At 40.9% G+C, this 14,799-nt stretch overlaps 2 protein-coding genes across 3 annotated transcripts; both read right to left on the bottom strand.

Annotated features, from left to right (window-relative positions):
* Window positions 1-136: 136 nt before the first annotated feature.
* On the bottom strand, window positions 137-4,163 carry LOC107383958 (G-protein coupled receptor 55). Of its 2 annotated transcripts, XM_015956901.3 has the most exons (3): window positions 4,009-4,163; window positions 2,469-3,204; window positions 137-1,803 (listed from the first exon to the last, which is right to left on the bottom strand). In XM_015956901.3, exons 1-3 carry the CDS (start codon window positions 4,011-4,013, stop codon window positions 1,597-1,599), a joined length of 948 nt encoding a protein of 315 aa, XP_015812387.3. In that variant the 5' UTR covers window positions 4,014-4,163; the 3' UTR covers window positions 137-1,596. The 2 variants fall into 2 exon arrangements, with proteins under 2 accessions (XP_015812387.3, XP_070412202.1); XM_070556101.1 differs by having other exon boundaries at window positions 2,469-4,163.
* Window positions 4,164-6,946: 2,783 nt separating this feature from the next.
* On the bottom strand, window positions 6,947-12,393 carry snorc (secondary ossification center associated regulator of chondrocyte maturation). The gene is made up of 3 exons (XM_015956899.3): window positions 11,693-12,393; window positions 7,684-7,851; window positions 6,947-7,544 (listed from the first exon to the last, which is right to left on the bottom strand). Exons 1-3 carry the CDS (start codon window positions 11,763-11,765, stop codon window positions 7,435-7,437), a joined length of 351 nt encoding a protein of 116 aa, XP_015812385.1. The 5' UTR covers window positions 11,766-12,393; the 3' UTR covers window positions 6,947-7,434.
* Between the last annotated feature and the right edge of the window lie 2,406 nt (window positions 12,394-14,799).

Raw genomic sequence — 14,799 nt, 5'->3', positions numbered from 1 at the left:
GGAGTCAATCTGTTTAAGAAAAAACTTAATTATCCTATAAGCACCATAGAAGATCTGGGTGGACACTCGTTTCACATTAATATCTGTAGGCGGAGTTTCCGCAACAAACAAACTGCAGGTTTTAGGAAAAGTTTAGTAAATTTATTTGATAATCCACAATTGTTTCACTTTGAAACTTCTGATTAATTATTAAAAGAAACCTAAACAAAACAAGACATCATGAAAATGTGCACAAATAAAATATACATTTACAACAACTCACATTTGACAGTTTTGCAGGTATTGCCTGATAAACATAAAATTAAATTACTTTTTACTCACAAACAGAGCTGCCGAATCCTTATTTTACTAAAAAATATCAAATTGAAGTTTTTGCTAAAAAATAAATAAATAAAGGAGCACAAACAACCTGAAGTAAACTGCACAATCAATAATAACGATCTGTTAGAATTAGCTGACGGCAGCTTGATTAACAAAAAACTAAAGATTTGCTCTCATTTAAACCAAATGTTTTCTGTAAACTAGACATTAAAAACAATTTTACACAGTTCAAAAATATACATACACATTTAAAACTAAATAAATAGCATTTACATTCATCACAAACATCAACAATTTTGTTGATTAAAGTACAAATAAAACTTACTTTCATGAAACTCCTACATTTTTTCCTATTTGGCTTTTTCATAAAAAAATAAGCAAAATTCTCCATATGTTGAAGTTTGCAATAATAATAAAATAATAAATGAATGTAAAATATGTTACTGTATGTATCAACAGGAAACAGTCATTTATTTATCTGTTTTAAAAATCAGCCACATTTCAAATGATCAGTTTAGGTTAAAAATCTGTTTATAATGCATTTTATAAATAAATCCACTGTTCTGATGCTTATCTGAGTATTTGTGCTTCATTGCATTTATTAATATCACACTATAGTTAAATAGTAAAGATTTTATTATTTATGCCTTTCTGTATAATGAAAAGCACAATTCTATAACTATTTGAATGATTGGTTATCTCCTGGAAGATTAAACTGGATGTTTTTTAATTGAAATAAGATTTTTAATGTTTTATTTTACAATATAAAACTACTTAAGATCCATCTATTTTAATTTTTAGACTGTTTTTATGAGGCCATCAGGATTATTTAGGCTCCTTTTTGAATCTGTTTGATGTCAGTTGGGAAGTAAAACAATAAAGCTGTGCAGCGAACCGCCTGTGCCAGATTTAAAACGAGTAACACCACAAGTCAGTTTCTCATCAGGAGTCAGAGAGCTGAAAGTGTGTTTTCTTTTTCAAATTAAGCTACAAAAACTTCACAATAAAGCTCTGGGTAGTGGAATTTCCCCTTTGGGTTTTGGTTATCAAAGCTTTTTGGGGTTAAAATGGTGCCTGCTGGTTTCCTGCTGCAGGACCAAACCTCCGCATCACACCTTTAGCTCAGTGCTGTGATGACCTGCTTCTTTCCCTCTACTCTGAGTGCACGCAACACTTCCTGGTGAGCTGATTGCTCTTTGTTAGTTTAAAACAAAGCTAAAAAAAAATGAATGAAAACGAGCCTTTCTCTGAATGTCTAAGATCCTTATTGAGAGTTCAGACCTCCGAGGTGCTGAAGGTGGCTCTTCTCTGGCCGCTGAAGGACCTCCTGAAGGTGTGTTTGGTGCTCCTCACCTCACGAGCGATGAAGTAGTAGCACAGAGCGTCCAGACAGCAGGTGATGTTGGAAAGACACATGGTGACCTGGATGAAGAGGCTGATGTTGGCCTTGGCGGCGCAGTCCTGAATCACTTGTTGATGCACCTAAAAGCAAGAACACATCATCTGTCGTCTGCCATCTTGATAACAGAAGATGTCGGTTTTATTTTGTGTCTATCTCACTCTGACAAAGAAGAGAAAACTCCAGCGTGAATGTTTTTCAGTTTGAAGATCAGTTGAAATTTTGTAATTATTTCTTATTTATCTGTAAAGTTAAAAGCCTGAACTAATTTTCCAGTGGATAGTTTTATTGTATTTACATATTTACACATCTTCTGCTCTTGCAGCCACTATTAAAGGGTTCCCATAACTGACGGGATACCAAACTCAGATTATAATCGTGCAGCAGGAATGAGTGTTTAAACGGTTTCATTCTAGGCGAGCATGAACGGAGCTTTTAACATGGAAATTTTGAGCCATTTAACAAGTGTGGAAAATATTAAACAAAGTTTGCTCAGAAACAAACTTGCTTGATTTGTTCAATAAATTGATGCGATTTTTTTGCTGTGTTTGTTTCTTTTGACAAATTATTTAGAGTTTCTGATTAAAATAAATAAAGTTTTCAGAAAGTGAACGATAATAAAAACAATATGTCCTGCTAAAATGTTCAAGCACATCCAGACTAAGCGCGATGATCTAAAGTTGTCAGAAACTGCCTAATAAACTCTGATATGAGGTTCTCATTAACCTAAACCTGAGTTTTGTCTCACCAGGAACTGCAGCAGGATGCCCAGGTGGCTCGGGGTGAACGGGATCAGGAAGGCGCTCAGGCTGCTGTAGATGATCTTCACACATGCCTGGCTCTGTGCGCTCCGCTGACCCGACTGCTTAAGGGTCCTGATGGTGTGAACCGAGCAGAGGACCACCACCAGCGCAGGCCCCAGGAAGCCAAACGCAAGCAGACTGCCGATCACCGCTGGGCTCCAGCCTGCGTCTGAGAACCTGTGGAAGCAGTGGAATTCTACCTGGCTGCTTTCCCTGAAGCCGTAGATGACTGGAAAGGTTGCAGAAATCACTAGGATCCAGACCCCCACACAGGTCATCAGAGCCGCTTTAGGGGAGCGCAGCTGCTTGGCTTGGAAGGGGTGACAGATCGCCACCCATCTGTCCACGGCTATGCACATAATCATGTAGATGCTGCCATAAATACCAACAAAATAAAGGTTTTCCAAAAAGGAGCAGAGTGGCTGAAGATCACCAGACCACCTGTAATTGGCAGCGTGCATTTTGGAGGGCAAAGGGAGAAGGAGGAGGAGGTCCATGAGGGCCAGGTTGGTCATGTAGATGGTGCACTCGGTCCATTTCTTTAGACACACGCAGAAAACGAGCAGAGCCACGATGTTGAGGCACAGCCCTGTCACAAAGATGGGAACGTAGATGACCATCTCCAAAACGGTCATCAGCTGGTCCACGTGCTGGGTGGAGCAGTTATCCGTTAGGTTGTCCCTGCAGGTGGGGGGGGAGAGCTCCATTTGACTTTTGAATGTGAACGTTCCTTTCCTGTCATTACACTCGGTTCCCACACAGAAACACACATTGTAAACCACTGCAACACAGCAAGTGAAACTTCTCAGATGTGTGGATGCAGGCTCTGAGTTTGTTTTGTGTTTCTCTCGTCGACCATGGGAACTCTTCATGGCTGATCTCAATCCCTGCATGTTAATCTGAATAAGCTCTAAAGGTTAATCAGATAAAAAACTGAACAAAGTCCCTGGCTCAAGTGGAAATAACCCAGATTTAAAAGGAAACAGATGGTTGTGTTAAAGATTTGGCTTCTGCAGAAACACGATCGGATCCTGTTGTTAAGGTTACGTTTAAATAGAAAATAAATAATCACAAATGTAGGTTTTTGACCTCAGAACAGGAAAGAGAGTTAAACACAGCAAATCGTCTGCCATCGTCTGAGGTGGAAAAGGTCGTCTCAGCAGAAAAATCTAACATCTTAAAATCTGAAAAAGAAATAAACATCTTCACATCATACTTTTAAGTGCCGTGCATCGAGAATTTTAATAATCAATTTAATGTCAAATTGTAAAAGTTTTTAATGCATTAGTAACATCCTGCAGAAAAGTATCACAGGTTTTTATTCAATAAAACAATAAACCACACTTTCTGTTTGTCTATGGTCCTAATTCAAACATCAGACCGTATCAGAGTCTCCTGCAGAAATCAGCCAAACACTTAACGCCTGAAGTCTGTTTCTAAGAGTTCTTATCGAGTGGAAAATGTGAGATTGAGCGGTGCTCTTACCCCATGACTGTCTCAGAAGAATTTTCTTTGTTTCTTTCTGACTGTCTGTGCCGTGCCAGACACGGTTCTGCTTTTGTTGTTTCATCACCACTTCCTGAGTCATGCCACACATCATGTATGTTTGCACTGATGCGTTTTAGAGTGCAACTCGTCCAGCAGGTCTCAGTTTACACAGACCGGCAAACTCGAGCGAAGGCTCGCCGCAAAAGTGACACAACTGTAGCCTTATTTTCTGTAAATAACCATCAGGAGAAACTGAAACCATGTGGGTATAGCACCATGGATGTAATTGGGGGGGGGGGGGGGGGGGGGGACATGTCCCCCTCACTTTTTCCAAAGTCAAGTTTTGACCCCTGCACTTTTTACCATCCAAAAACAATATAACGCTTTATTAAATTGACACTGGTTGAGCTACAGGACCAAGCAGAAAACAACCGTTTGGGTTGAAGCCTGTTTCCCATTAGAGCACACTGTAAAGATCCTCCCTGTGCCCCCCCCCCCCCCCCTCTAAAGTGAAAATTACGTCCATGTATAGAACAACATTCAGATCTCTTGTTTCAAACACAGAATTTGCCTCTAATGTTCAGTTTTTTAGCTGAATATTTGATGTCTAAATAATGATCACAAACCTAGAAATTTCTGAAATTATAATCCTATTTTTCTGCGAGAGGTGAAAAAGTTAAAGTAGTTGTTTGAATTCCAAACTCTTAACCTTATGGTGTTCATTTAAATCAAAAATACACGTTAAAAATGTCTAAGCATCACTGCTGAGACCAGATTAAAGAGCTGAAGGAGCAGCTGAACACCACAATGGCTTCTCTAAATCACAAAAACACGTTTTACCAGCAACATCAACACAAACGTTAAAAAAACATTGGATGAAATTGAGGAAACATTGGTCTTGGTTAATGCCACAGCTCTCTCACTACTGCTGGGTTGTGGTTTACATTTCCCTAAACTGGAATTTCCTTCCATGTATGTGATGATGTTAGAACACACGTGAAAGGCCTCAAAACATGTGACTTTATTCACCTGATGTCCTGGCACTTGAAAACTTTACAGGGAAGTCAAAAGTAACATAAAATCAAAAGTCCAAACTGTGATTTTGTTCTGAATTTTCTCGCATCAAAGTGGATGAGTGATCTGAGAGCTGAAAACACGGGTGAGAAGCTGCGGCTGCAGATTTGACTGTGATTGATGTCACAGCTTTTCCTGGTTTCGGACAATGACTTTACTGAATCTGAAGTGTGAGAATATCTCGCTGCTGTCGTTTCATTGGCTGAAAGCTTCCAAACGTCTCCCAGCATAAAGAATATTGCTGATTTGGATACAAACAGGAAGTGTTTTGGAGAGTGAGTTTGTTGGTTTCACTTTGCAGGAAAACTTGAGCTTTTCTTGCAAAGTGAAAGAAGTCTGCTCGGGCCGCTGCCACCTGCTGACTGGCACCTTAAAAACACTAAACTTGTTTATTTCTGATGCATTTGCTGAAATAAACGGAGATACTGTTATTTTATCATTAAACTTTAAAAATGTGAGCAAATTGCAGGTCAGGAAAAAAATTAAGGGGAGGTATTATGATTTTTTCTTAAGTTATAATACGTCTATTGTTGGTATCAAACATGATGATGTAGTTCTTTGCACCAAATCCCACTCACACGAAGCACTTTCAGCAGTTTTACATTTTGACATTTTCAGTACCTTCCAGAAAGAACCATTTCAGGGCTCTGTCACTTTAAGAAAACATGCTGGAGCTGGCCACACCTACCTCTGACCCACTTGGGAAGCTTCGATCACAGACATCATACACGTAGATGCGATGTGGACTCGCACTGTCTATAGGGAGCTTAAGTCTCTTCCCTTTCCGGTCGGCTCGTGAACCCTAACAATAACCATACAAATCAGATGTCGGCATGTCACACGTCACCACAGAATCTCCTCTGCTTTAGCGTAGCTGCTACTTACCACATTGCCAGATTTATTGTGATTATTTCCTCCGGAAGAAAGGATTTGAAAGTCACTGAACTTACAGCTACTTTTCCTCTGCTTTTCTCCGTGTCTAGTTCAATTTTGTCGATTTGGTGATGCACGTTTGTAGTCCTAAAATAACGTTTGCCCCCGTTTGAAAATAAGCATCCGAATGGGTCTTTAAAATTCACAGACATGATATTTGAAACCCATCGCACAAAACAAACGGGATTAGAAAATAGTTTTATAGCCTCATTGACTTGCATTCATTTTTTTATTCTTCCAGGGACCCTTGGTCCAGAAGCATTAGGCTCCCTATTGGCGCTGGCATAGCAGCTGGCTGCCAACTTGGGTGGGTCTCCATTAGCCCCCAGAGCATTTATTTCTATTGAGGAGCTCAACTAAAAAAACACACATTTTATAATGCTTTTTCACTAAATCAGATAATGATGACTAAAATGTAAATATACTTAAAGTTAACTAAAATATAAAATCCCAATAGGTGTGCTGGAAAATAAATAGTCATTTCTGTGATCTGTTTTCAATAATGTGTCGGTAGGCTGCACAAAAAATGGGCATAGTTGCCCACCCTGCTTTGACTCCAGTTGGTTTACAGAGTGATGAGACCCACCCAATATGGTGGCGACGCTGTTATGCTCTCCAGCACTCAATGACTTGTCTACGTATTCTTGCCTATGACTTCAATATCTGGGAGGGGCATGGAGCAATGACACCCCCAGGAAATGTTTCATTTTGATTTATATTCCTATAATTTTGACTTTATGACATAATCATGATTCTAATTTAGGGTTATTTAGTGAACATAAGTTGGGTGGGTGATGTTCCTGCAGGAATATTCTTTCTAAAGATTCAGTGAGAGAGAACAAATTTAACTAAAATGGTTAAAAATAAAGAAAAACAGACTCACCTTTACTTAAATTCATCCTTTGCAATTAGGAAACACAAGAAAGGCTCTTTTTTAAAGTTATCTTCTTTTTTATTTGGACTCCACAAATATTTAAATGATGCAACAACAAACATCTAAACTTGTTCAAAAGTGACACCAGGCAGGTTGTTTGTGGCGCCTATTAAAATTCACTGAGCTAGTTAAAAGAAAATAGAAGAAGTCACATTTTTTGCAAAGATTACAACAACAAAAGGGACTCACAGCATATAAACATGATTTTGAGCATGAATGCAAGATCCTAAGGAGATTAAAACAAAAGGGACATGCTCTGATTGTACTGGAAGAGCCAGCCAGTTTCTACCACTGTTGTAAATGAATTTGGTCTTTTTAGTCATCTAAAAGGGACCCGCCGCACTTTTCAGCACCTAGAGCATTTGATCTCTAAAGGAAAGACGAGGGTGTGAACTCGAAATGGAGATTGATATCAGACACACACAGACACAAACTCTGCACAAACATACACTCTTTCACACACAAAGTGAGGCGTCTTCGCTCTAGGAGGCTGTAAACTTCCTGACTGTGATTACGATAAGAGCGAGGAGGACCGACGCTCCCAGGAAGACGGCTATGACTATGGCTGTGATGGCTCCGGGCCCCAGAACACCTACACACACACACACACACACACACACACACACACACACACACACACACACACACACACACACACACACACACACACACATATTAATGCAAACAGATGCTCAGGTGTGATTGATTGGTTAAAAACTCAACAGTTTTACCTCCATCCTCATCCAGGATCTGGGGTAGCGTGGAGTCCTCGTAGTCGAAGGTGAAGGACTGGTCTGTGACGTCCTGAAACGGGGCTTTGGTGGTCCCTTCAGCAGGTGGATCTCCAGACATGGTGTCCTGGTGGTCCCTGCTTGTTAAGGAGGTGTCCAACACTGTCTCTGCCAAACAAAACAAACACGCTCACAGCCACGAGCAGCCTGTGTGTTTTGGTGTCATTCACATCATTTCAGCCCAACTCCTCAAAGGTCTCTGGAGCAGACGAAGACAGAACAAGGTGCCTCTGTTCTCCTGACGCCCTGACTGAGGAGTCTAAACAGAATCTCAACGGCTCTGAGATTGCGGTTCATCTCTCTTGTAAACTTGAACATCAGTACAGCTTTTATAGGAGAATCCAGAGGAACGAGAGGAAAAAGTGATCGTCGTCACTCCCGTATGGAAACCAACTGTTCATGCTGAAGCCCACCCATTTAGGCGCTAAGTGATTTACTTGTCCAGCCCTCAGCTACCAGCATTCCTGCTCGACCATACTCAAAACATGTTTACGTTTATCCCTCTATTACCCCCAAAGTATTTTTCTGCTCAACTTTCATTTAAAAGATTTGTAATTTACAATTCTGATCAACATGAACAAGGATGCTGATGAAGAGGTCGTATGAAACTGAGGTCAAGTCAGATGTGGCCCCAGCTAAAGTTGTGAAACGCCCGTTTGATGTGCGTGTTTTGACTCTGAGCTGTGTGCAGCTTCCTGCCCTGTAGCTGGCTGCAGGTCTGGAGTCCCAGGCCTGCGGCCAGCTCCGCCATCAATAAGGCCTTCAGCCGTGGACACAAAAGGTCGCTTGTGCGGCCGCACGGGGCCGCCAGGCTGCAACCAGTAACAACCGGTCAGGCTCAAAGTAGGCACCGGCTCGGCACTGGATGTCAAACAAACTTGTTTATTAAACAGTCCTTGAGTGTAAAAAGCTGTTGCCCTCTGAACAGCCCATTTTAATAAAAACAGCAAAAATAATAACACGCTTCCAGCAGGACGGGTTTACTCAAGCCCGTACATGACAGACTCAGTTGGAGACAAACATCAAGTCTAAAAAATGTCACAGAGTTGATGACGTTTGAATCACGGCTCCAGTGGTGCCTCCAAGGGGTGGCCGGGGGGGGGGGGGGGGGGGGGGGCATGACCACCCCTAGAAAACTGTTGACTACTCTAGGGAAGACCAGTAACCTTTGGTAAATCATGTTAAATGTACCGTATTTTCCGGACTATAAGCCGCTACTTTTTCCCACGCTTTGAACCATGCGGCTTATAATGAGGTGCGGCTTTACTGAAGATTTTCCTTCACCTGCCGGGGGTGCTTTAGCAGAAAGCGAAACAGGTGGAAGTCAAAAGTGGAAGTCAAAGAAAGTGCTCATTTTAATTTAGCACATGCAAGCAGCCGGCACGACGAAGATTTTTTTTCAAGTCCATACCCCCTCATCATGGAAACTACACGTATGAGTTCATACGTTGCCGCATTTAAGTTGAAGGCCATCGATCTGGCAGTAAAGGAGGGAAACAGTGCTACCGCACGCAAGCTTGGCATGAATGAATGAATCCATGGTTCGGCGCTGGAGACGGCAGCGGGAAGAACTCATTCAATCCAGCTTCACCCGGGATGATGACAGCAACACAGAAAAGGTATGTGACGAAGCTCTTCCGAGGCTGTTCAACTCCGACACTGAAGATGATGACTTCAGTGATTTCAGTGCGCAGGGGGATGATGAATAAACTAATCAAGAACTTTTCTGTTTAGTTTGATACTGATCAGTTCAGTTACATTCAGTTAAACTACATTTTCAATTCAGTAGATATCCAGTAGATATCTGCGGCTTTTAGCCCGATGCGGCTTATATAAGTACAGTTCCATGTGTTTTTTTAAAAACTTAGTAGGTGCGGCTTATATTGAGGTGCGCTTTATAGTCTGGAAATTACGGTAAATAAATAAATAGTTAATGAATAAAAAATTATAGACAACTAATGAGTAAATAATCAGAATAAAAAAATCGAGATTATATAACTCTACTACTCAGCATTTTAAAAACAAATGTTCAAGTCTCTGTAGCTTTGGTGGATGTTTTTCTAAAGGCAGCAACAGAAAAATGAAACTATGATAAAAATCTAAAATGATTTATAAAAGAAAATTTCTAATCACTCTTTGAATTGTCTTTTCTGATAATTTTATGTTTCTCAAATTTGAAGTAAGTGTGTTTGTTTATGTATGTTGTTTGTTAATGAAAAGGAATAAAGAAGCATACGAGAAGTTTAAAATTTTAGCTCACTTTTTCCAAATTAACATTACTTTCTTCAACAAACTGAAACAATTTAGGTTTTATTCTACACTTCCATCATTTGTATAGTTTAAACTCCACTTCCTTTAAATGATGATTGTTTATTTCTTGTCATCTTTAACAAGTTAGCATTCATTTTAGATGAGATTTTGAACTCCTTCCTCACCAAATGTTATTCTAGCATTCAGTTTTTTTCATCTTGGATTTTTTTTGTCTTACCTGACACATTTACAAATAAAGATTCTTCTCATGGAGAATTCTGTAGGAACACAAAACTTGTCTAATTCCAGAGTGTGACTTCTCGTCCTCGGGACAACGTCTGGATCAATACAGGCCATATTTGTTAGACCCCACATATTCAGACTCATTTGAGTTTGGCAGAAGGATGATTTCAAACACTAAAACCATAGAAGGCCATTTGTTGGTTCCTCCAAGCTCCTCGGTCAGGATTTCACACCAAGCAGACAGATGACAAAGAGCACAGGCAAAAGTGTGTGAAAAGTAACTCAGCAGACGTTTGAAACCACAAGCGATGCAGGGCAAACATATAACACGATGCTGTCTGTGCCCTCACTTTGCACTCTTTGACTCAAATGTTTAGCCTTTTGTCTGCAAAACACTCAATTCACCCCTAAAGCTTTGCTCCAATCACAGCAACAGAAATGAACAACTTTCTGTGTGGGAGACGAGCCATCAGATACAGATACAAACATCAAGGAGTGACTAAAATTCAAAGAGTAGCCTAAATGCATCTTGTGACATTGTGTCCATCTTCTCACGGTGAACGAACAAATGAGGCTACGAGTCACAGTGGTTGACTTGTCAAAAACTCGATAAAATGCGTCAGCAACTCTAAAAACTAGTCTCACCTGCAGAAAAAACGTTTGTATTGTTGGATTTTTATTTTTGCAAAGGCGATTTTAACACATTTTCAAGGACAGAGGAGACTTTGTTGACCCACGCCTCTCCTGACCTGCAACTCTGGCCTCTGCACATGAGAAGCTTCTCTGCTCTGTCCAGAAACTTTCTCAACTTTTTTTTCTCATCTGAGAGATATTTCAAAACAGAAGAGTAAAATAGAAACAGCTTTGATGTCACTGTCTGATTACTTGCCCATTTGTCTGTGTGAGAACCGTTCAAAGGTGGGTGAAAACACGACTCGCATCAATGGAAGTGAAATCCTAACCTGTGCTACGCTGAGTCACTTCAGCTCAGGGTGAGTGGGAAACTAGTTTTATTTAAGCTTCGTATGAACATCAGGCATCATGAAAGCGACAGAGTCCTCCGGACTGTCAAAGAGCAGCTTTCACAGCTCAGAGTGCTTCAACAACTGCATCATTTACATCAGGCAAGACACACACACACACACACACACACACACACACACACACACACACACACACACACACACACACACACACACACACACACACACACACACACACACACACACACACCCAGACCCTAATGGAAAAAGAGAGGAAAAGAAAAGATTCACAAACTTTTTGACAATTCATTAAATATATATGCAACTCATTTTAAATATACATGCAATGACAAACTAGGAATATGTTATGTTTGTGGAACCGTTTCTTCTTTATGAAAAAGAAGCAGGAAAAGTTGCGTCCACGTCACCTGATGGAAGAAATCTGAAAAACTCATGCTGAACAGGGGGATTACCTGTGTGCACAAAGGCAATCAGGAGGCTGAAGAGCGCCAGCAGGACAGCTCTGCAGACACTGCTGGAAACCATGGTGGTTGGTGAAGAATGAGCGTCTCCAAAAGTCCTCGAACGGCAACTTCCAACAAGAGTCAGACCCCGAGAAAGGCAGTATGAAAAAAGATGGGCAGCTGAGGGGTGCGACAAGGGGCTGGACTAGGTGAGTCTGGACAGTGTGCACTTTGTGAAAATCCAACCTTAAAGAACCTCCACCCACCCCCCTGCCACACACACACACACAGCTGAGGGATCTGGTTGACCGTTACCGGGTCACATGACCATTTGACTGCAAACAGGATGATTTATTTAGGATGAGAAAGGTAATTTTGGTTAAATGTTAATTTTTTACTAATATGTTTCCTTTAAAGGGAGGAAATTAAAGGTAACCTTTTCAAATTTTTGAAAGGAGACCTAAAGAGAAGTATTTCTGATGCTGCTTACTGACTTTGTCCTGTTAGTTATCATCCTGGACCTGCTGGTCACAGCAGTGAAGTCACAGTTTCCAGTCAGGTAGGAGGAACATCTTTATTACACTCCCAGCCGATGTTCAGATTGCTGGAAACTTTCTTGGTGCTTTTTCCACAAACGCAGAATTCTTCTGTTTCTGGGCCAGAAACAACAGGTTCTTGTTGAAAATTCAGAATCCTGCAGAGAAAGACATTTCAGAGTCTTTGATGTTATTAAAAAAGTTTCATCTTAAAATTGTTTACAAACAATTGTTTATTAACTCAATCTGCCAAAATAAAAGAACTAAAATTTTTAGGATTTTTTTGACAAAATTAGAATTAAATCTAACTAAATCAAAGGTGAATGTTAAATTTTATTTTCTTTTTGATATATATATATATATATATATATATATATATATGTATGTATATATATATATATGTATGTATATATATATATATATATATATATATATATATATATATATATATATATATATATATATATATATATACATATATATATATACATATATATATACACGCCCAGAGTTCATTAAGGCTCTGGATTTTGTAGGGTTGTGCTGGCTGATGCAGCTTTGCAACATTGCATGGACTTTGGGGCAGTCCCACAGGACTGGCAGACCGGGGTGGTGGTTCCCCTATTTTAAAAAGGGGGACCGCAACGTGTGTTCCAACTATGGGGGATCACACTTCTGAGCCTCCCTGGTAAAGTCTATTCAGGGGTTCTGGAGAGGAGGGTCTGGCGGCATGGACATAATTTGGGGGGGGGGGGGGGGGGGGGGGAGAGACATGCCCCCCTTTTCCAAAGTCAAGTTTTGACCCCTGCACTTTTTACCATCCAAAGACAATATTACGCTATATTAAACTGACACTGGTTGAGCTCTAGGACCAAGCAGAAAACAACCGTTTGTGTTGAAGCCTGTTTCCCATTAGAACATACTGTAAAGAAACACACACACACTTCTAAGGTGAAAATTACGGCCATGTCTGGTGGATTGTCAAACCTCAGATTCAGGAGGAGCAATGTGGTTTCTGTCCTGGTCGTGGAACATTGGACCAGCTTTATACACTTGGGTCCTGGAGGGTGCGTACTTCAGGAGTATGGGGTGCCAGGCCCTCTGATACGGGCTGTATGACCGGTGTTAGAGCTTGGTCTGCATGGCTGGCAGTAAGTCGAGCTTGTTTCCGGTGAGAGCTGGACTCCGCCAAGGCTGCCCTTTGTCACTGATTCTGTTCATAACTTTTAAGGACAGGATTTCTAGGTGCAGCCAAGGTGGTGAGGGGATCTGTTTTGGTGGCCTAAGGATTGAGTCTCTGCTTTTTGCAGATGTGGTCCTGTTGGCTTAATCAAAACGTGATCTCAAGCTGTCATTGAAGCAGTTCGCTGCCAAGTGCGAAGCAGTTCTAAATCCGAGAACATGGTCTTGAGTCGGAAAAGGGTAGAATGCCTTATCCAGGTCAGGGATGAGGTCTTGCCCCAAGTGGAGGAGTTTAAGTATCTCAGGGTCTTGTTCACGAGTGAGGGACAGATGGAGCGTGAGATCGATAGGGGTGCTGCATCTGCAGTGATGCCGGCGTTGTACCAAACTTATTAAACAAGGTTCTTTTTGCTTCGGACATGAAGGTGTTTCTAGTTACCTTTAGTTTCGACCGTCGTCTGCGGTCTTCTTATTTATATATATATATATATATGTATATGTATATATACATATATATATATCTTTCTGCAGCTTTTGACACAGTTGAGCACAGCACCTTAACAGACTTATGGGCCATTCCCATCTGTACCGGGTCGGGTAGCCCCAGTCGGCCCCAGCCTGGCCCGGTTGATTCCACACATCCTTGCCTTAAGTCCATGTGGGCTGATTCTACCCACCAATCAGAGGCTTGCTCTAATGGAAGGTGTGAATTTGCTGTCAGCAGTGGGCGTGTTGGCTCTGGTCGGCCTGAAGCAGACCCCCTCGAGAAGAGGGCTGAGAATGAGCCTTGGTTGGCCCGGAAAAATACCAGATATGTAAACAACCTACACTACCCGGCCCGGGCCGACCCGGTACAGATGGGAATGGCCCATTAGTGGTCTATTCTAGACTGGTTCAGATCGTCCCTTTCTAACATATGTTTCAAAGTCTAAACTATCCTGTCAGCATCTACCAATCTGTTCTGTGGGGTACCCCAAATCTGTTTTTGGGTCCACTCCTGTTTTACTATATATACACCCTTTTGGATAAAGAACTTTATTCCATAATGTCTCCTATCACCTATACGCAGATGACATTCAGCTGTACTGATCTTTAAGGATTCTGATTTCTGTAAACTGTCTGAATTACTAGAGTTTATCCGTTACAGATAACTTCCTTCAAACTCTGAAAATGTCTGATCATTGCCCCTGAGAACACAGCTCCTCTGATTAATCAACAACATGGTCATTTATCTTCTGCCATCAAGTCAAACTTGAAGAATTTGGGTGTTAATGACCAATCAATGTCTCTTGAAGTCCAATCAAAAACGTTGGTCCGAAACGGTTTTTATCATTTGAGTAATATCTCCAAGCTGCGAAGGTTGACATAAAAAATTAACTTGAAATGGTTAACCATGCC

The sequence above is a fragment of the Nothobranchius furzeri genome, chromosome 11 (genome assembly GCF_043380555.1).
Source record: "Nothobranchius furzeri strain GRZ-AD chromosome 11, NfurGRZ-RIMD1, whole genome shotgun sequence".
Classification (NCBI taxonomy): Eukaryota; Metazoa; Chordata; class Actinopteri; order Cyprinodontiformes; family Nothobranchiidae; genus Nothobranchius; species Nothobranchius furzeri.
Note: the sequence above shows the minus strand (reverse complement) of the source record. Positions and strands in the feature narration are given on the sequence as shown.